At 48.4% G+C, this 18,547-nt stretch overlaps 1 protein-coding gene across 1 annotated transcript in view; it reads right to left on the bottom strand.

The window, feature by feature from the left end:
- The window catches only part of TMIE (transmembrane inner ear), a 112,825-nt gene that overhangs the window by 51,080 nt on the left and 43,198 nt on the right, over positions 1–18,547 (bottom strand). The window contains exon 2 of the mRNA XM_040355212.1: positions 17,550–17,667. Within this exon, the coding sequence (XP_040211146.1) occupies positions 17,550–17,667 (118 nt within the window). The remainder of the gene's footprint in view (positions 1–17,549; positions 17,668–18,547) is intronic.

Raw genomic sequence — 18,547 nt, 5'->3', positions numbered from 1 at the left:
GGCTCTGCAGCAAGCTAGTGGGTGCTAAGGGAGCTGGGGGAACTTTGTGAGGTTGTGGGGCACTGAGGGTGGTCTGGAGAAAGCTTGGGGCAACTGTAGGAGATGGGGTCTCTCCTGGGGGCTTTCCAGGGGCACATTGGTAAACTGGTGGGCACTGTGGGACACTGTTGGAGGTTGTAAGCACTATAGGGGGCTTGAGGCTCTGCAGCAATCTATGAGGTGAGTGCTGCAGCTTGAGGGGCACTATGGAACCTGAGGGCTCTCAAGAGAAAGCTGGTGGCAACTGTGGGGGGTGGGGTCCCTAGAGGTGGCTTTGGGTCTCTTAAGGGAGGTGGGGGCTTTTGAGGGGCACTGTGGTCGACTAGCGTGCACTATGGTACAATGTTTGGAAATGGAAGCTCTATAATGGGGCTGGAGGCTCTGCAGCAAGCTAGGGGGTGCTGTAGAGGGCACTACATCAGGTTGGGGGTACTGTGGGGGCTGAGGGCTCTCTGGAAGAAGCTGGGGGGGTAGACTGGAGTGCACTGTGGGACTCTGTTGGAGGTTGGAAATACTATAGGGGGATAGAGTCTCTAAAGCAAGCTAGGGGGTGTTAAAGGGGGCTGGGGGGCTCTATGGGAGGTTGGGGGGCACTGTGGAACCAGATGGCTCTCAGGAGAGAAATGGTGGCAATTGTGGAGGATAGGGTCTCTTCAGAGAGGTAAGGGCTTTTGAAGGTCACTGTGGTCGACTGGAGTGCACTATGGTACTATGTTGGAAGCTCTATAAGGGGGCTGGAGGATCTTCAGAAAACTAGGGGTTGCTGTAGGGGGCACTACATGAGGTTGGGGGTACTGTGGGGGCTGAGGACTCTCTGGAAGGATCTGGGGACAAAAGTAGGAAAGGAGGTCTCTAGAGGGGGCTTTGTGTTTCTCCTGGGGTATTTCCAAGGGCACTTTGGTAGACTGGAGTGCACTGTGGGACTCTGTTGATGGTTGGAAGTACTATAGGGGGATAAAGTCTCTGCAGCAAGCTAGTGGGTGTTAAAGGGGGCTGGAGGGCTCTATGGGAGGTTGGGGGGCACTGTGGGGGCTGAGCACTCTCCGAAGGGAGTGGCAATTGTGGGGGATGGGGTCTCTAGATGGGACTTTAGGTCTGCCTGGGAGGCTGGGGGCTTTCCAGGGGTACTGTGGTAGACTGGAGTGCACTGTGGGACAATGTTGGATTTTGGGAGCATTATAAGGGGCGGGGTCTCTGCAGAAAGCTAGCAGGTGTTGCAGGGGGTGAGGGGCACTGTGGGCAGTTGGGGGGCACGGTGGGGACTGAGAGCTCTCCAGAAGGAGCCAGGTGCAATTGTGGGAGATGGTCTCTTGAGGATGTATTGGATCTCTCCAGGAGTCTGCGGGATTTCCAGTGGCATGGTGGTAGACTGGTGTGCACTGTGGGCCACTGTTGGAAGTTGGAAGCACTATAGGGGGATTTAGGTTCTTCAGCAAGCTAGGGGTGGTGCAGGGGGGTGGGGGTACTTCAGAAGGTTGGGGGGCACTGTGGGGGCTGAGGGCTCCCCGGAGGGAGCTTAGAGCAACTGTGGAGAATAGGGTTTTTAAGGGGAGTTTTAGGTTTCTCCAGTAGCTGAGGGCATTCCATGGGCACTGTGGTAGGCTGGAGTGCACTGTGGGACACTGTTGGAGTTTGGGAGTAAGGATGAGCCGAACACCCCCCTGTTGGGTTCACACCAGAACCTGCGAACACACTGTTCGTGTGAACTTTAGAACCCTGTGCTAATTTTAAAGGCTAATATGCAAGTTATTGTCCTAAAAAGTGTTTGGGGACCCGACTTTTTTCTACGGTGTGTGTGTGTGTGTTTTTTACAACTATTTACACTTCCTTCGTGAAATGGTAGGGGTACAATGTACCCCATTACCAATTCACATGGGGGGGCCAGGATCTGGGGGCCAGGATCTGGGGGTCCCCTTTGTTAAAGGGGTCTTCCAGATTCTGATAAGCCCCCCGCCCGCAGACCTCCACAACCAAAATCGTAGCTCCAACCATCATTGACGGAGTTTATCTCCACTTATACCCTTAATAGCAAACACCTTTTGCTGCTGGGGGACTTCAATCTCTGGCCCAACTCCTCACAGGACCCCGTTGCTGACGCCTGTATTGACCACCTGGAAGGATTAGGGCTACAGCAACTTATATGCGGGCCAACACATGCTTCAGGACACACGCTCGACCTAATTTTCAGACAAAATCTGAAAATAAGCATTTTGGAAAATGAACCATTGCCATGGACAGATCACCATGCAATTAAATTCATAATTTCCAAAATTCCCCCATTGATAAAAGCTCCCAAGCCGGTGACAGATCTCAGAAGAAGCCCCATTCAGAACTCTTCAAATCTACCTTGGGAAATAAAATCAAAACAATCCATCCACATCAAACAGCCACAGATACACTGGATGCCATAAATGCGGCCCTACTACAGTCAGCCGACTTAGTAGCACCGAAACGCAAAGCCCGCACCCATAAAAAAAAGTCTGGCTGGTTCAACAACCAGCTGTCACTACTGAAGCAAGAGCGCAGAAGGGCGGAACTCGCCTGGAAAAGAAACGCTTCAGAGGAAAACCTCATCATCTACAAGGCAATAACAAGAAAATATCATAAAGAAATCTTCAAAGCCAAGAAACATAATTTTTCTATGGCTATTAACAGCGCCCTAAACCGCCCCCGCAAACTCTTCAAGATGGTCACCCAGACCATGAATCCAAGATGTCTTGAAGCCCCGAATTCAGACACCCAAGAGTTTTGCAATGAATTATCGGATTTCTTCATCAACAAAATTGAGAGAATTCGGGAAAGCATTCTGCAAACCAATACCCCCCTCAGCCCCCCCCCCCCCCCCTCAATCAACCACATAACACCCAGAGAAATTTTCTACAATCAACAAAGTTCACTCTGGAACCCATCTCCATCGATGCCACAAAAAATATCATCGGTACTTTGCGAAACAGCACAGCGCCCAATGATATTATCCCCACTAAACTGCTGAAGGAATGTGTTGACATCCTAGCACCACCCATCACGCAGCTTATAAACCAGTCATTTAAGGAAGGCATAGTGCCCTCCCTGCTGAAAGAGGGCACAATCCAGCCCATCTTGAAAAAACCCACCCTCGACCCCAAGGACCCAACTCACCGCCGCCCCATAACAGGCCTAAATGTTCTCTCTAAGGTAATGGAGAAAGCAGTGGTACAACAGCTGCAACAGCATCTAGATACCCATAATCTACTTGATCCATTACAATCAGGTTTCCGTCCCGGACACGGGACAGAAACAGCATTACTCAAAATATGGGACGACGCCCTTGAGGCCGCAGACGAAGGAGAATCCTGTCTCCTGGCTCTGCTGGACCTTAGCGCAGCCTTTGACATGGTAGACCACAAACTGTTACTGATGCGACTGGCTTAAGTAGCCAGAGTCGCAGAAGGGGACTTACCATGGTTTTCCTCCTTCCTGGAAAACCGATCACAAACAGTTAAACTGGGATCTTTCATGTCTGAAAAGCGCACGGTGTCATGTGGAGTCCCCCAAGGATCCCCCCTGTCACCGGTGCTTTTCAACATCTATCTTCGCCCTCTCTTTAAAATTATCAGTAGCCAAAAACTACTCTATCACTCATATGCAGACGACACGCAACTGTATTTTCGCATCTGCAACAAAAAGGATCATCATCTCAGTTTAGAGAAATGTCTCTCTTTGATAGAAAACTGGATGACTTAGGCCCGGTACACACGAGCAAACATGTATGCTGAAACTGGTCCGCGGACCAGTTTCAGCATACATGTTTGCTCGTGTGTAGGCGCGAGCGGGCCGAATTCCAGCAAACATTTGCCCGCCGGGCCTTTTCCCAGCGGACAAATATTCCTGGACGTGTTTTAAAACCGTCCGCTGGAATCCTGCCCGCTCGGACATGTATGGTCGTCAGTACAGACCTACCGTACATGTCCGACGCATGCGTGGAAGCCTTTAAATTGCAGGCCCGCCCACGTCGCCGCGTCATCGCCGCGTCATCGTCGCGGCGACGACGCGGACACGCCCCGCGTATTGTTTACGCGCGGACTTCTGTACGATGGTGTGTACAACCATCGTACAGAAGCCCTCTGGCAGGCATGTACGGTGAAAACGGTCCGACGGACCGCTTTCATCGTACATGTTTGGTCGTGAGTACCCGGCCTAAGAGTTATCTTAAACTCAACAGTTCCAAAACAGAAATTCTCCTGTTTCATGCCAGTCGCAAGACTCAACTGGCTACAACCTGGACACCCCCGCCCATTCTGGGCCAAATCATCACCCCTAGCTCCAAAGTCAAAAGTCTCGGGGTCATCTTTGACACCTACATGACAATGGATGCACAAATAGGGTCAGTAGTCAGCGGTTCTCACCATCTGTTGCGCCTACTACGCAGACTTATTCCATTTATCCCCAAAGAAGACGTAGCAGTCGTGGTAGGAACAATTGTGAACTCCAGACTCGACTATGCAAATGACCTTTACCTCGGACTCCCAAAGTACCAAATCTCTTGTCTGCAAGTCGTTCAGAATACGGCCGCCAGACTTGTGACTGGGAAAAAAACATGGGAATCAATCTCACCTTCGTTGAGAACCCTTCACTGGTTGCCAGTAAAGGACAGAATTGCTTTTAAAGCACTCTGTCTGACCCATAAGTGCATCCATGGGAAGGCTCCGCAATATCTTTGCGACAAGATAGAACCCCACAATTCCAATCGCGTTCTGCGATCCACCAACCAAAATCTGGTCAAGGTACCCAAAGCAAGATACAAGTCCAAAGGAGAAAGAAGGTTTGCTTTCCAAGGTCCCAGACTATGGAACGCTTTACCAACCAGCATTCGGTTGGAGGAAAACCACCTGGCCTTCAGAAGACAGATTAAAACTCTGCTATTTTAATGTCAAGCGCCCAGAGGCGATTCAGTTCGCATGTGCCGCGCTATATAAGTTTTTCATTCATTCGTTCATTCATTCAACCACCGGCCAGGGTTGTGGGGTTGAGGCCCTTGTCCCCATCAACATGTTGAGGGCATGTGGCCTGGTACGGTTCAGGAGAGGGGGGGCCACACTCTGTCCCCCCCTCTTTTCTGCGGCCGGCCAGGTTAACGTGCTCGGATAAGGGGTCTGGTGTGGATTTTTGGGGGAACTCCACGCCATTTTTAAAAAAAAATTGGGGTGGAGTTCCCCTTAAAATCCACACCAGACCTGAAGGGTCTGGAATGGATATTTGGGGAGAACCCCACATAATTTTTTTTTAAATTGATGGCGGGGTTCCCCTTAATATCCATACCAGACCTGAAGGGCCTGGCAATTGAATTTGGGGGGACCCCACGCTTTTTTTTATTTTCTATGAATGAATCCTCTCTGGATTTCCGGTAGTCGACAATTCATTATAGCCGCGAGTCCGGTTTTAAATTACTTTTTTTCTTTCAGAAATGACACTTTGTGCAGGGACAGTTCTATGTACGGGAAACATGCACTATTTCACATGCTGACTTTACACCCCCCCCTAGGTACAAAATTTAAAGGAATATTTCACTTTTATTGTTTCACTTTTAGCATTATTAAATTCACTGCTCCCGAAAAAACGTCCGTTTTTAAAACTTTTTTTTGCATTGATACATGTCCCCTGGGACAGGACCCGGGTCCCCAAACACTTTTTAGGACAGCAACTTGCATATTAGCCTTTAAAGCGGTGGTTCACCCTCCTTAACAACAGTCTAGCATTAAATTCGGCATAGTAGCGCGAGCTACAGTATGCCTGTCTGTATTTTTTTATCCCCGTACTCACTGTGCAATTGTATGTTGAAGATTCCGACTCCCGCGGGGAATGGGCGTGCCTATGGAGAGGGAGGATGATTGACGGCCGGCTCTGGCACGTCACGCTCCCCGAAGACAGCCGGAGTAGGTCTCGGCTCTTCACGGCGCCTGCGCACAGGCTATGCGCAGGCGCCGTGAAGAGCCAAGCCTATTTCGGCTATTTCCGGGGGAAGCGTGACGTGCCAGGGCCGGCCGTCAATCACCTTCCCTCTCCATAGGAACGCCCATTCCCCGGAATCTTCTATGTACGATATAACAGTGAGTACGGGGATAAAAAAATACAGACAGGCATACTGTAGCTCGCGCTACTATGCCGAATTTAATGCTAGAGGAAAAAAAAAAAAAAAAAAATTTTTATATAGGGTGAACCCCCGCTTTAAAATTAGCACTTTAGATTTCTCCCATAGACTTTAACAGGGTGTTCCGCGGCTTTTCGAATTCGCCGCGAACACCCCAAATTGTTCGTTGTTCGCCGAACAGGTAATGTTCGAGTCGAAGATGAGTTTGACTCAAACTCGAAGCTCATCCCTAGTTGGGAGCACTATAGGGAGTGGAGGCTCTGCTACAAGCTAAAGGGCACTTCAGGGGGCCGAGGGCCACTGCAGGAGGTCAGAGCACCGTAGGAGCTGAGGGCTATTGGGGGAATGGGGGGGCGCACTCTGGAAGGTTGAAGTGCATGGTAGACCTGGGTCGGGGGTCCGATCGGGACATGCGGCGGTTCCCGTGGCTGTCCGAGCGATCTGGGACGAGGGCGTGGCTATTCGTTTCTAGCCGCCCCCTCGCGATCGCTACCCGGAGCTGAAGAACGGGGAGAGCCGTATGTAAACACGGATTTCCCGTGCTTCACTATGGCGCTGCATCGATCGAGTGATCCCTTTTATAGGGAGACTCGATCGATGACGTCAGACCTACAGCCACACCCCCCTACAGTTGTAAACACACACTAGGTGAACCCTAACTCCTACAGCGCCCCCAGTGGTTAACTCCCAAACTGCAACTGTCATTTTCACAATAAACAATGCAATTTAAATGCATTTTTTGCTGTGAAAATGACAATGGTCCCATAAATGTGTCAAAATTGTCCCAAGTGTCCGCCATAATGTCGCAGTCACGAAAAAAAATTGCTGATCGCCGCCATTAGTAGTAAAAAAAAACAAACTATCCCCTATTTTGTAAACGCTATAAATTTTGCGCAAACCAATCGATAAACGCTTATTGCGATTTTTTTTTACCAAAAATAGGTAGAAGAATACGTATCGGCCTAAACTGAGGGAAAACAAATTTTTTATATATGTTTTTGGGGGATATTTATTATAGCAAAAAGTAAAAAATATTGCATTTTTTTCAAAATTGTCGCTCTATTTTTGTTTATAGCGCAAAAAATAAAAACCGCAGAGGTGATCAAATACCACCAAACGAAAGCTCTATTTGTGGGGAAAGAAGGATGCCAATTTTGTTTGGGAGCCACGTCGCACGACCGCACAATTGTCTGTTAAAGCGACGCAGTGCCGAATTGTAAAAACCCCTTGGGTCATTTAGCAGCATATTGGTCCGGTCCTTAAGTGGTTAAACGACCATATTTACTTCCAACGAGCACTCATGATTACATATTTTTCCATTCCATTATTACTATAATTGCTCACAATGTTGGTAGGGGGGGGGGGGGTCACAGGGGTAAGTCCATCAATCAGCAACAAAGGAACACTAAAGCCAAGTGACTACAGCTGAAATTAAACTTAAAATAAATTAAAAATGTAAAGAACGAAGGAGACCCATTACCTGCGAATGACATCCGTTATTCTTTGTGTATTGCGCACAGAGCTTCACATTCAATAAAATATTAAAACCATTTAGGAACAATGAATCTCACGCCCCGGACATGTTTAGCTATTACCATAATAATACATATGTATCACGTTCATGGCATCCAATACATTCATACACTGAAAGATGATTTCCCACCGACAGATTTCTTTGTTCATTAATAAGAAAACAGCTACAGAGACAAATATAATTGCATGATCAATTCCAGAAGTATTGGAAACACAGAGAGGTATTTATAAAAGAAATGCAGAGCTATTCATCTTTATACATCCGTCCTGTGCAAACGGGGGGGGGCAAAATGTAATGGTATTATTATGTTCTCATGATATGTTATTCATTCATAAAGATCGGAGTGCATCAGGAAAATTACACATTATGACCAATTGATGGAACTGATGGTCATAATAAATTAGTATTTCTTTCCTATGATCGTCAGCTCCATCTAGTGACCATAAGGTGGTATTTTTTCTGATTCACAGTATTCTTCATGAATGGATAACAGACCTGGAGGGGGAAAAAAAAGCCACATTTTCTTTTACAGTTTCTTAGCTAGATTCACATAGAGTTAGGTCGGCGTATCAGTAGACACGCCGACCTAACTCGGAATCTGCGCCGACCTAAGTTTAAAGTGTATTCTCAAACAGAGATACACTTAAACCTAGCTAAGATACGACGGCTTCGCCGTCCTATCTTAGGGTGCAATATTTAGGCTGGCCGCTAGGTGGCGCTTCCATTGCGGTCGGCGTAGAATATGTAAATCACTAGATACGGGCACTGAAATGCAACAGGATGGGCACTGATTGGCATCACTGGTGGGCACAGGTGGGCATTGCTCAGGGGGCTGCACTGATGATAATCAATGCACTGTTAATCTGTGCAGATCCCCCCCCCCCCTTGTCAGGAAAGCCTCTTATTGGCTCTCCTCTACTCAAGCCCTGTCAGCGTGAATAGAGGAATGCCAATAACTTGAACTTCCTATTCATACTGTGATCAGCTGTGATTGGTCACAGCTGATCACGTGGTAAAGAGCCTATGTCATAGGCTCTTTAACGTGATCGGATATGCAATGGGTTTGGGCGAGTCACCCGGGGGGCGCGAACGGGCGATTTGTTCTTAAGGATGTCATATGATGTCCAGTCAGAACAATGGAACCCCCTCCGAGCCATCGTTCTGCTATAGGAAAGGTGTTACTGGTGATAGAAAGGGAGTCCGCCGCACATGTAGTGAAAAGTTAGGAAAATGTAATTTTATATATATATATAAGGGCTGTACTGAAAGTAGAGCCAGGACAAGGGGTGGGCAGGAGGGACAGCTGCCCTGAGCACAGCTGAGCAAAGGGACAGAACATGGACACAGGGCAGTAAACCCAGTCTACAGCATGCATTAGCAAAGGGGGAGGTGTCCTTGGCCCTGGGGCAAGACAAACCTGTCCCTGTACTGACCGAAAGTAATGCAAAAATGGACATAACTTTTTTATTAGCTTACATAGATTGTTTAACACATGTTGGTAGAGCAACCCTTCCTCTATAGTAACTCTTTTTGTTTTTCACTGCATGTAATTAATGGATTCCAAGCAGAAGCAATGTGCTGTCACCAGGGGCGTTGTTAGGGGTGGGCTGGGGAGGCTGGAGCCCCGATTCGGTCGATGAAAAGCCCCGAGTCTCGGCGATGAAGCATTTAAAGTGGAGTTCCACCCATAAATATAACATTACATCAGTAGTTTTAAAAAAATGTCATTAGTTCTTTACGATTTTTTTTTTTTTTTTTAGATGCCTTCAAAGTGTTGTTGCTAGGCAGAATAGTTAATCTTCCCACTTCCTGCACCTAGGTGCTTAATGCACCGCACAGACTCCTGGGAATGTAGTGGGTGTAACTTTCCAGGAGTCTGTGCACTCCCCAGTCTCGAAGAATCATGTGATTTGGACAGCACAGGTGCTGAAACCTGATCTGACACTGCTTGTGCAGCACTGAGCATGTGCGAGATCTGCAAGGCTGAAATCCAGGAAGTCATACAGTCTGGCTTCATGATGCCCACACTTAAGATGGCCCCAGTCAATTTCTATTTTATAAAGTGTCTAAATGCTGTAACAACCTAACAAAACGGACCTTAGTTTACCGACTAACTTTACTAGAATACATTAAGCTTGTGTATTACAGGGGTATTTATATTTAAAAAGTGAAATTGTGGCCGGAACTCCGCTTTAACTATTAGCCCCGAGTGCCGCCGAGCAGGGACCATTTCATTTACGAGCGCCGCCGAGTGACACAGCAGGTCCCGCCTTCTGGAGTCCGCAGCGCCTATGATGGACGTTCCACTTGTCCAATCCGGGACCGCGTGACGTGTGACATCCATTATAGGCGCCGGAAGCTTAGAAAGCGGGAATTACACTGCCGCCCGATGCGGCGCCGCCATGCGTTATCCGCTCGGTTCGGAGGCTCTGGGGGGACATACAGTGTGGTGGGCAGAGATGGAGAGCGGAGAGGAGGACTCTCCGCACACTCAGATACACCGGACTCGCTGCACTTCTCTCCTAGCTAGAGCCTCAGACACAGCCGCATCCCGGGAGCCTGAGCGTCACCTGAGCGGCTCCTACATCCCGTCCTCCGAAGGGCAGACATGGAAGATGGACCTTCTTCTGAAGGCTGCTTTAGAAGGTTTACAGACTGCTTTTTAAGCACCAGTGAGTACCCTGACCTGACTACCAGGACAGCACTGCTTACATTGGGGGGGGGGGGGGGAGGCGTCTCCATGGCTCCTGAGCCTCCTCTGGCTGACTGTGTGCAGATGTATGACGGGCACACGCACACCATGGCTGGCCGCCGCGCCACATCTCCACTCCCTGCTCGGCGGCTCTCCAGGGTCTCTCCTCCTTGGCTCCATGATTGCTATGATGGGCACATTGGGCGTGCCGGCGCCGCATCAACAGCTGAGGTAGGTGACGTCAGTAATTGTGTATGTATGTAGGTCAGGTCAGTGAGGTCAGGTCAGTGGGTCAGGTCAGTGTATGTAGGACAGGTCAGTGAGGTCAGGTCAGTGTATGTAGGACAGGTCAGTGAGGTCAGGTCAGTGTATGTAGGACAGGTCAGTAAGGTCAGGTCAGTGTATGTAGGACAGGTCAGTGAGGTCAGGTCAGTGTATGTAGGACAGGTCAGTGAGGTCAGGTCAGTGTATGTAGGACAGGTCAGTGAGGTCAGGTCATTGAGGTCAGGTCAGTGGGTCAGGTCAGTGTATGTAGGTCAGGTCAGTGGGTCAGGTCAATGTATGTAGGTCAGGTCAGTGGGTCAGGTCAGTGTATGTAGGTCAGGTCAGTGGGTCAGGTCAGTGTATGTAGGACAGGTCAGTGAGGTCAGGTCAGTGTATGTAGGACAGGTCAGTGAGGTCAGGTCAGTGTATGTAGGATAGGTCAGTGAGGTCAGGTCAGTGTATGTAGGACAGGTCAGTGAGGTCAGGTCAGTGTATGTAGGACAGGTCAGTGAGGTCAGGTCATTGAGGTCAGGTCAGTGGGTCAGGTCAGCGTATGTAGGTCAGGTCAGTGTATGTAGGTCAGGTCAGTGGGTCAGGTCAGTGTATGTAGGTCAGGTCAGTGGGTCAGGTCAGTGTATGTAGGACAGGTCAGTGAGGTCAGGTCAGTGTATGTAGGACAGGTCAGTGAGGTCAGGTCAGTGTATGTAGGACAGGTCAGTGAGGTCAGGTCAGTGTATGTAGGACAGGTCAGTGAGGTCAGGTCAGTGTATGTAGGACAGGTCAGTGAGGTCAGGTCAGTGTATATAGGACAGGTCAGTGAGGTCAGGTCAGTGTATGTAGGTCAGTGAGTCAGGTCAGTGTATGTAGGACAGGTCAGTGAGGTCAGGTCAGTGTATGTAGGACAGGTCAGTGAGGTCAGGTCAGTGTATGTAGGACAGGTCAGTGAGGTCAGGTCAGTGTATGTAGGACAGGTCAGTGAGGTCAGGTCAGTGTATGTAGGACAGGTCAGTGAGGTCAGGTCAGTGTATGTAGGTCAGGTCAGTGGGTCAGGTCAGTGTATGTAGGTCAGGTCAGTGGGTCAGGTCAGTGTATGTAGGTCAGGTCAGTGGGTCAGGTCAGTGTATGTAGGACAGGTCAGTGAGGTCAGGTCAGTGTATGCAAGTCAGGTCAGTGTATGTAGGACAGGTCAGTGAGGTCAGGTCAGTGTTCTACACACGTAGAACAGGGTATGTGTGTCAGGTAGGTCACCCCGCGCCACTCCACCTTGCCCTCCCCCCCCCCCCCCCCCAGTGCCGGCTTGGCTTCGGGCTGAAGCCCCTGGTCTTTTTGGCACCTAGCCTAGCAACGCCCCTGGCTGTCACGGAGTTGTTGATGAAGGAGGCGGGTGCAGGATGTCCGGCATCCACAGAAGGCTTCAGAATGGTTACGGAGATGACACCATTGACAAAAGCCACCAATGACAAGACATTGCTCATTAAAGGTGTCATCTCTGTAACCATTCTGTAGCCTTCTGTGGATGTCAGACAGCTTGCACCCCCCCCCCCCCCACCTTCATCAACAACTCAATGACGGCGCATTGCTTCTGTACAAATGTACAGGCAGTTTTGTAGGATAAATAGCTCAGCATGTTTAATAATACATCCCTATGTCCCTCGTGCTCCTGGAATGGATTATGCAATTTTACTTTTTCTCTTTACACAGCTGATCATTCATTGATGAACGGAGACCACTCCTAATGAGAAATATTTCCGCGTATGAATATGTTGGGCGCCATGAAAATGATTACGTTTGCAGTATTATGATGATAGCTATAGGTGGTGTGAGATTCACGGTTCCTAAATGGTATTAATATTTTATTGAACATCCGGCTCTGTGACCAATAAATAAAGAATAAAGGATGTGTTCTGCAAGTAATGTGCCACCCCTTTCTTCTTCTTTTTATACATTGGAATATTTGTTGTTTTTTTTGTAATGACATAAAGAGAATTTGGTGTTCCTTTTTTTTTTCTTCTTTTTTTTTATAAGTTTTAAAGCTTAAATAATAATAACTAGTATTAATAATAATTATTGATCTTTAATAATTAAAGAAATATATAGGGGCAGATTCTCGTACATTGCGGAGTAGCGTAGCGTATGCCATTAACACTACGCCGCAACTTACTGGAGCAAGTGCCGTATTCTCCAAGCACTTGCTCCGTAATTTGCGGCGTAGTCTAAATGGCCCGGCGTATCCCCGCGTAAATCAAAGGGGGCGGCTTGTATTTAAATTAAGGGCGCCCCTGTGCCGAACGATCTGCGCATGCGCCGGCCTTAAACGTAGGCCACTGCGCATGCTCCGTAGTACGCCGCAAATACATTGGTTGCGACGTGAACGTAATTAACGCACAGCCCTATTCACGACGATTTACGTAAACGACGTAAACGACGGAAAAACCCGACGCTGTCCCGACGGCCATACTTAACATGGCATACGGCGGACCGACGTAAGGTTACCCCTCATATAGCAGGGGTAACCTTACGTAAACTACGTAAACGACGACGAGGCGGCGCAAAATCGTTCGGGAATCGGCGTATCAGGCTCATTTGCATAGACAAATGAGAAATCGTCGTAAACGCCATCTTGCGGCCAGCGTGGAATTACATCTAAGATCCGACGGTGTAAGTGACTTACGCCAGTCGGATTTACGCCGTATCTATGCGTAAATGACTCTAAGAATCACTCGCATAGATACCCGGGCTCAGAAACAGAGATACACCGTCGTATCGCTTTTGAGAATTTGGCCCTTAATGTATTACTTAAATAATTGATAATGGTTTGATAAATTAAAACAATTAATTAAATAATATGATTAACTAAAACATAAAATAATGAAATTAATAGAATTAAAATGAGTAATAATTAAAGAATTCATAATTATTATTAATAATAATAATAATAATAATAATAATTGTAATGAGAGTGGACTTGTTTTTGCCATATCTTGGGTTAGGCAGCTTCGAATTCGGTTAGGAAGAGTCCGAACGCTACCGCATCAGAAAAGCATTAATACAATCTCCAACATCCGACAACTTGGTCAGGTTCCACGCATAAAAATAAATCCTAGGGCCAGATTCAGAAAGAATGGCGTAACTTTCGGCGGGCGTAGCGCATCTCATATACGCTACGCCGCCGTAACTTAGAGAGGCGAGTACCGTATTCAGAAAGAACTTGCGCCCTAAGTTATGGCGGCATTTGAAATTACAGCGGCGTATCTGGAGATACGCCAACGTAAATGCTTTCTGAATCTGGCCCCTAGTCTCTCCGGCTGTACCTGCACAAGTCTTTTTCTGGTAGAGAAGTGGACCAGATCCACTAAAGGAAGGAAAACCGGCAACAGGGTCATGACCAAGGCCCATTGATAGATGTGGGGGGGGGGGGGCTCATTGATGGCGGTGGGGAGGGAAGGCTCATTGATAAGGGGTGGGGGGGGGGGGCTCATTGATGGCGGTGGGGAGGGAAGGCTCATTGATAAGGGGTGGGAAGGGAAGGCTCATTGATGGAGGTGGGGAGGGAAGGCTCATTGATGGAGGTGGGGAGGGAAGGCTCATTGATGGAGGTGGGGAGGGAAGGCTTATTGATGGAGGTGGGGAGGGAAGGCTCATTGATGGAGGTGGGGAGGGAAGGCTCATTGATGGAGGTGGGGAGGGAAGGCTCATTGATGGAGGTGGGGAGGGAAGGCTCATTGATGGAGGTGGGGAGGGAAGGCTTATTGATGGAGGTGGGGAGGGAAGGCTCATTCATGGTGGTGGGGAGGGAAGGCTCATTGATGGAGGTGGGGAGGGAAGGCTCATTGATGGAGGTGGGGAGGGAAGACTCATTGATGGAGGTGGGGAGGGAAGGCTCATTGATGGAGGTGGGGAGGGAAGGCTCATTGATGGAGGTGGGGAGGGAAGACTCATTGATGGAGGTGGGGGGAGGGAAGGCTCATTGATGGAGGTGGGGAGGAAAGGCTCATTGATGGAGGTGGGAGAGGGAAGTCTCATTGATGGAGGTGGGGAGGGAAGGCTCATTGATGGAGGTGGGGAGGGAAGGCTCATTGATGGAGGTGGGGGAGGGAAGGCTCATTGATGGAGGCGGGGAGGGAAGGCTCATTGATGGAGGTGGGGGAGTGAAGGCCCATTGATGGAGGTGGGTAGGGGGAAGGCTCATTGATGGAGGTGGGGAGGGAAGGCTCATTGATGGTGGTGGAGGAGGGAAGGCTCATTGATGGAGGTGGGGAGGGAAGGCTCATTGATGGAGGTGGGGAGGGAAGGCTCATTGATGGAGGTGGGGAGGGAAGGCTCATTGATGGAAATGGGGAGGGAAGGCTCATTGATGGAGGTGGGGGAGGGAAGGCTCATTGATGGAGGTGGGGAGGGAAGGCTCATTGATGGAGGTGGGGAGGGAAGGCTCATTGATGGAGGTGGGGAGGGAAGGCTCATTGATGGAGGTGGGAAGGGAAGGCTCATTGATGGAGGTGGGAAGGGAAGGCTCATTGATGGAGTTGGGGAGGGAAGGCTTTAACTGACAATTGCGCGGTCGTGCGACGCTGTGCCCAAACAAAATTGGCGTCTTTTTTCCCACAAATAGAGATTTCTTTTGGTGGTATTTGATCACCTCTGCGGTTTTTATTTTTTGCGCTATAAACAAAAATAGAGCGACAATTTTGAAAAAAAATCAATGTTTTGTACTTTTTGCTATAATAAATATGCCCCAAAAATATATAAAAAAACAAAAAATGTCCTTAGTTTAGTCCGATACGTATTCTTCTACCTATTTTTGATAAAAAAAAAAACGCAATAAGCGTTTATTGATTGGCTTGCGCGAAAAGTTATAGCGTCTACAAAATAGGGGATAGTTTTATGGCATTTTTATAAAAAAAAAAACATTTTTATTAGTAATGGCGGCGATCTGCGATTTTTTGTCGTGACTGCGGCATTATGGTGGACACATCGGACACTTTTGACACCATTTTGGGACCATTGTCATTTATACATTGATCAGTGCTATAAAAATGAACTGATTGCTGTGTAAATGACACTGGCAGGGAAGGGGTTAACACTAGGGGGCGAGGAAGGGGTTAAGTGTGTCCTAGTGAGCGATTTTAACTGTGGGGGGGGGCTGGGTTACGAGTGACACGACAGATCACTGCACTGGCAGGGAAGGGGTTAAACACTAGGGGGCAATCAAGAGGTTAAGTGTGTCCTAGGGAGTGATTCTAACTGTGTGGGGGATGGGCTACCAGTGACACGACAGTGATCACTGCTACCGATCACATGGAGCAGTGATCAGTGTCCTGTCACTAGGCAGAACAGGGAAATACCTTGTTTACATAGTCATCTCCCCGTTCTGCCGCTCCCGTGAATCGACCGTGGACATCGAGTCTGCGGGACCCACGGGCACGCTCACTGAGCGTGCGGCGGGGGCCCATGCGCGCCGTGGGCGGCAAATTTAAAGGGGCGTACCGGTACGTCCCTTTGCGCAGCCGTGCCATTCTGCCGACGTAAATATACATGCGGCAGTCGGCAAGTGGTTAAGAAAAGTGAAGTTACACTTTAACCACTTCAATACCGCACACCGTCATATGACGTCCACAGAGGGGGTGTCTTATCCCGGGTGGACGTCATATGACGTCCTGGACTTTGTGCGGTGATATCTGACTGATGGGTGCAGCTACAGGCATCATTCAGATATCATTGTGTTCCGGCGGCGATCCTGCGCACCATAAGAATGATCATAGCGGCGGTTCCACCGATTGATCGTTCTTATAGGCGGCGGGAGGGGACGCCCCCCCCTCCCACCGCCATCCGGTGCTTCACGGGCTCTCCCGTGCCATCGGGGGCCCGGAGAAAAGATCGCCCAGTACCGTATAGGAAGCATAGAGATGACTGGTGACCAGATGTTCACCAGTCATCTCTATGACCGTCGGAGGCCCGGGCGCGATGTGATGACATCACGCCCGGGTACCCGTAAGTAAACAAATCCGCAATCGCGGCTAGTAAGCAAGAGTTCTGTGAATTTTTTTCACAATCTCATGCTTTCCAGCCTGGAGGAGAGATGTGGGGTCTTATTGACCCCGCCTCTCTCCATAAAGAGGACCTGTCACACACATTCCTATTACAAGGGATTTTTGCAATCCCTGTAATAGAAATAAAAGCGATAAAAAATATTTTTTTAAAAAAGTGTAAAAAATAAATAAATAAGTAAAATAACAAATAACAAAAATAAAAATTAAAACGCCCCGGTAGCTCGCGCTCAGAAGCGAACGCACACGTAAGTCCTGCCCACATATGTAAACGTCGTTCAAAGCACAAATGTGAGGTGTCGCCGCGTGCGTTAGAGCGCCAGCAACAATTCTAGCACTAGACCTCCTCTGTAACTCTAAACTGGTAACCTGTAAAAAATGTCAAAGCGTCGCCTATGGAGATTTTTAAGTAACAAAGTTTGGCGCCATTCCACGAGTGTGCGCAATTTTAAAGTGTGACATGTTAGGTATCTATTTACTCGGTGTAACATCATCTTTCATATTTTACCAAAAAAAATTGAGCTAACTTTACTGTTTTGTTATTTTTTAATTCATAAAAAAAAAAACTTTTTTTTTTCCAAAAAAAGGCGTTTGAAAAATTATTGCGCAAATACGGTGCAAGATAAAAAAGACCGCAATTTTATTCCCTAGGGTGTCTGCTAAAAAAAAACATATATAATGTTTGGGGGGTTCTGAGTAATTTTCTAGCAAAAGAATGATGATTTGTACATGTAGGAGAGAAGTGCCAGAATAGGCGCGGTATGGAGGTGGTTATAAAAGCCCGGTATTGAAGTGGGTATAAAAGCCCGGTATGGAAGGGGTTAAAGTGAAGCAGGCTGATGGACTTACTGACGGCCAGGACGAAGATGGAGAAGACGCCGATCACTTGCCACAGCCGCAGTCCCCAGAACACCACCGTCTCTGAGTTCACCGGGTCCGGCTTCTGCTTCGGGGGATCTGTGGGGGCCTAAAATGGAAAAATCAGAGAAATTCATTTTAGCTTTTTTCGCTTTACAAACAAATACGTTCGGAATGATAATTAACTAAAATCCATATTTCCGTTTCTACAGAGGAAGAAGAAGAACTCAGATTTCCCGTCTCGCACCCCATAGATTCTCTGGGCCAGATCCACATACAAATAGATCGGCACAGCGTATGTGAGATAAGCTACGCCGCTGTAACTTACTTTTGGCTGCTTTGAATCCTCAAAGAATTTGCGTCGTAAGTTACGGCGGCTTAGTGTATATCTGGCGGCGAAATTCAAATCGGCGATTAGGGGGCGGGTTTCATTTAAATGAAGCGCGTCCCCGCGCCGAATGAACTGCGCATGCGTCGTCCCGAAATTTCCCGGCGTGCATTGCGCTAAATGACGTCGCTGGGACGTAATTTTTTTCAACTAAGACGGGACTTACGTACATTCCGATTCAGGGACGACTTACGCAAAAAAAAAAAAAAAAAAATATTCAAATTTCGACGCGGCAACGACGGCCATACTTAACATGGCAAGTCTAACTATACGCCGCAAAATAGCAGGTTTAACTATACGCCGGGAAAAGCCGACTAGAGACGACGTAAAGGAATGCGACGGCCGCGCGTACGTTCGTGGATCGTCGGAAATAGCTAATTTGCATACCCGACGCGGAAAACGACGCCACCCAGCGGACGCCGAAGTATTGCATCTACGTTCCGAAGCCGTACGCCTGTCGGATCTAACCCAGATGCCGTCGTATCTTGGTTTGAGGATTCAAACTAAAGATACGACGCGGGAAATTTGGAAGTACGCCGGCGTATCAGTAGATACGCCGGCGTACTCTCTCTGAGGATCTGCCCCCTGATGGGATCTGACT

This window comes from Rana temporaria, chromosome 5 (genome assembly GCF_905171775.1).
Source record: "Rana temporaria chromosome 5, aRanTem1.1, whole genome shotgun sequence".
NCBI classification, from domain to species: domain Eukaryota; kingdom Metazoa; phylum Chordata; class Amphibia; order Anura; family Ranidae; genus Rana; species Rana temporaria.
Note: the sequence above shows the minus strand (reverse complement) of the source record. Positions and strands in the feature narration are given on the sequence as shown.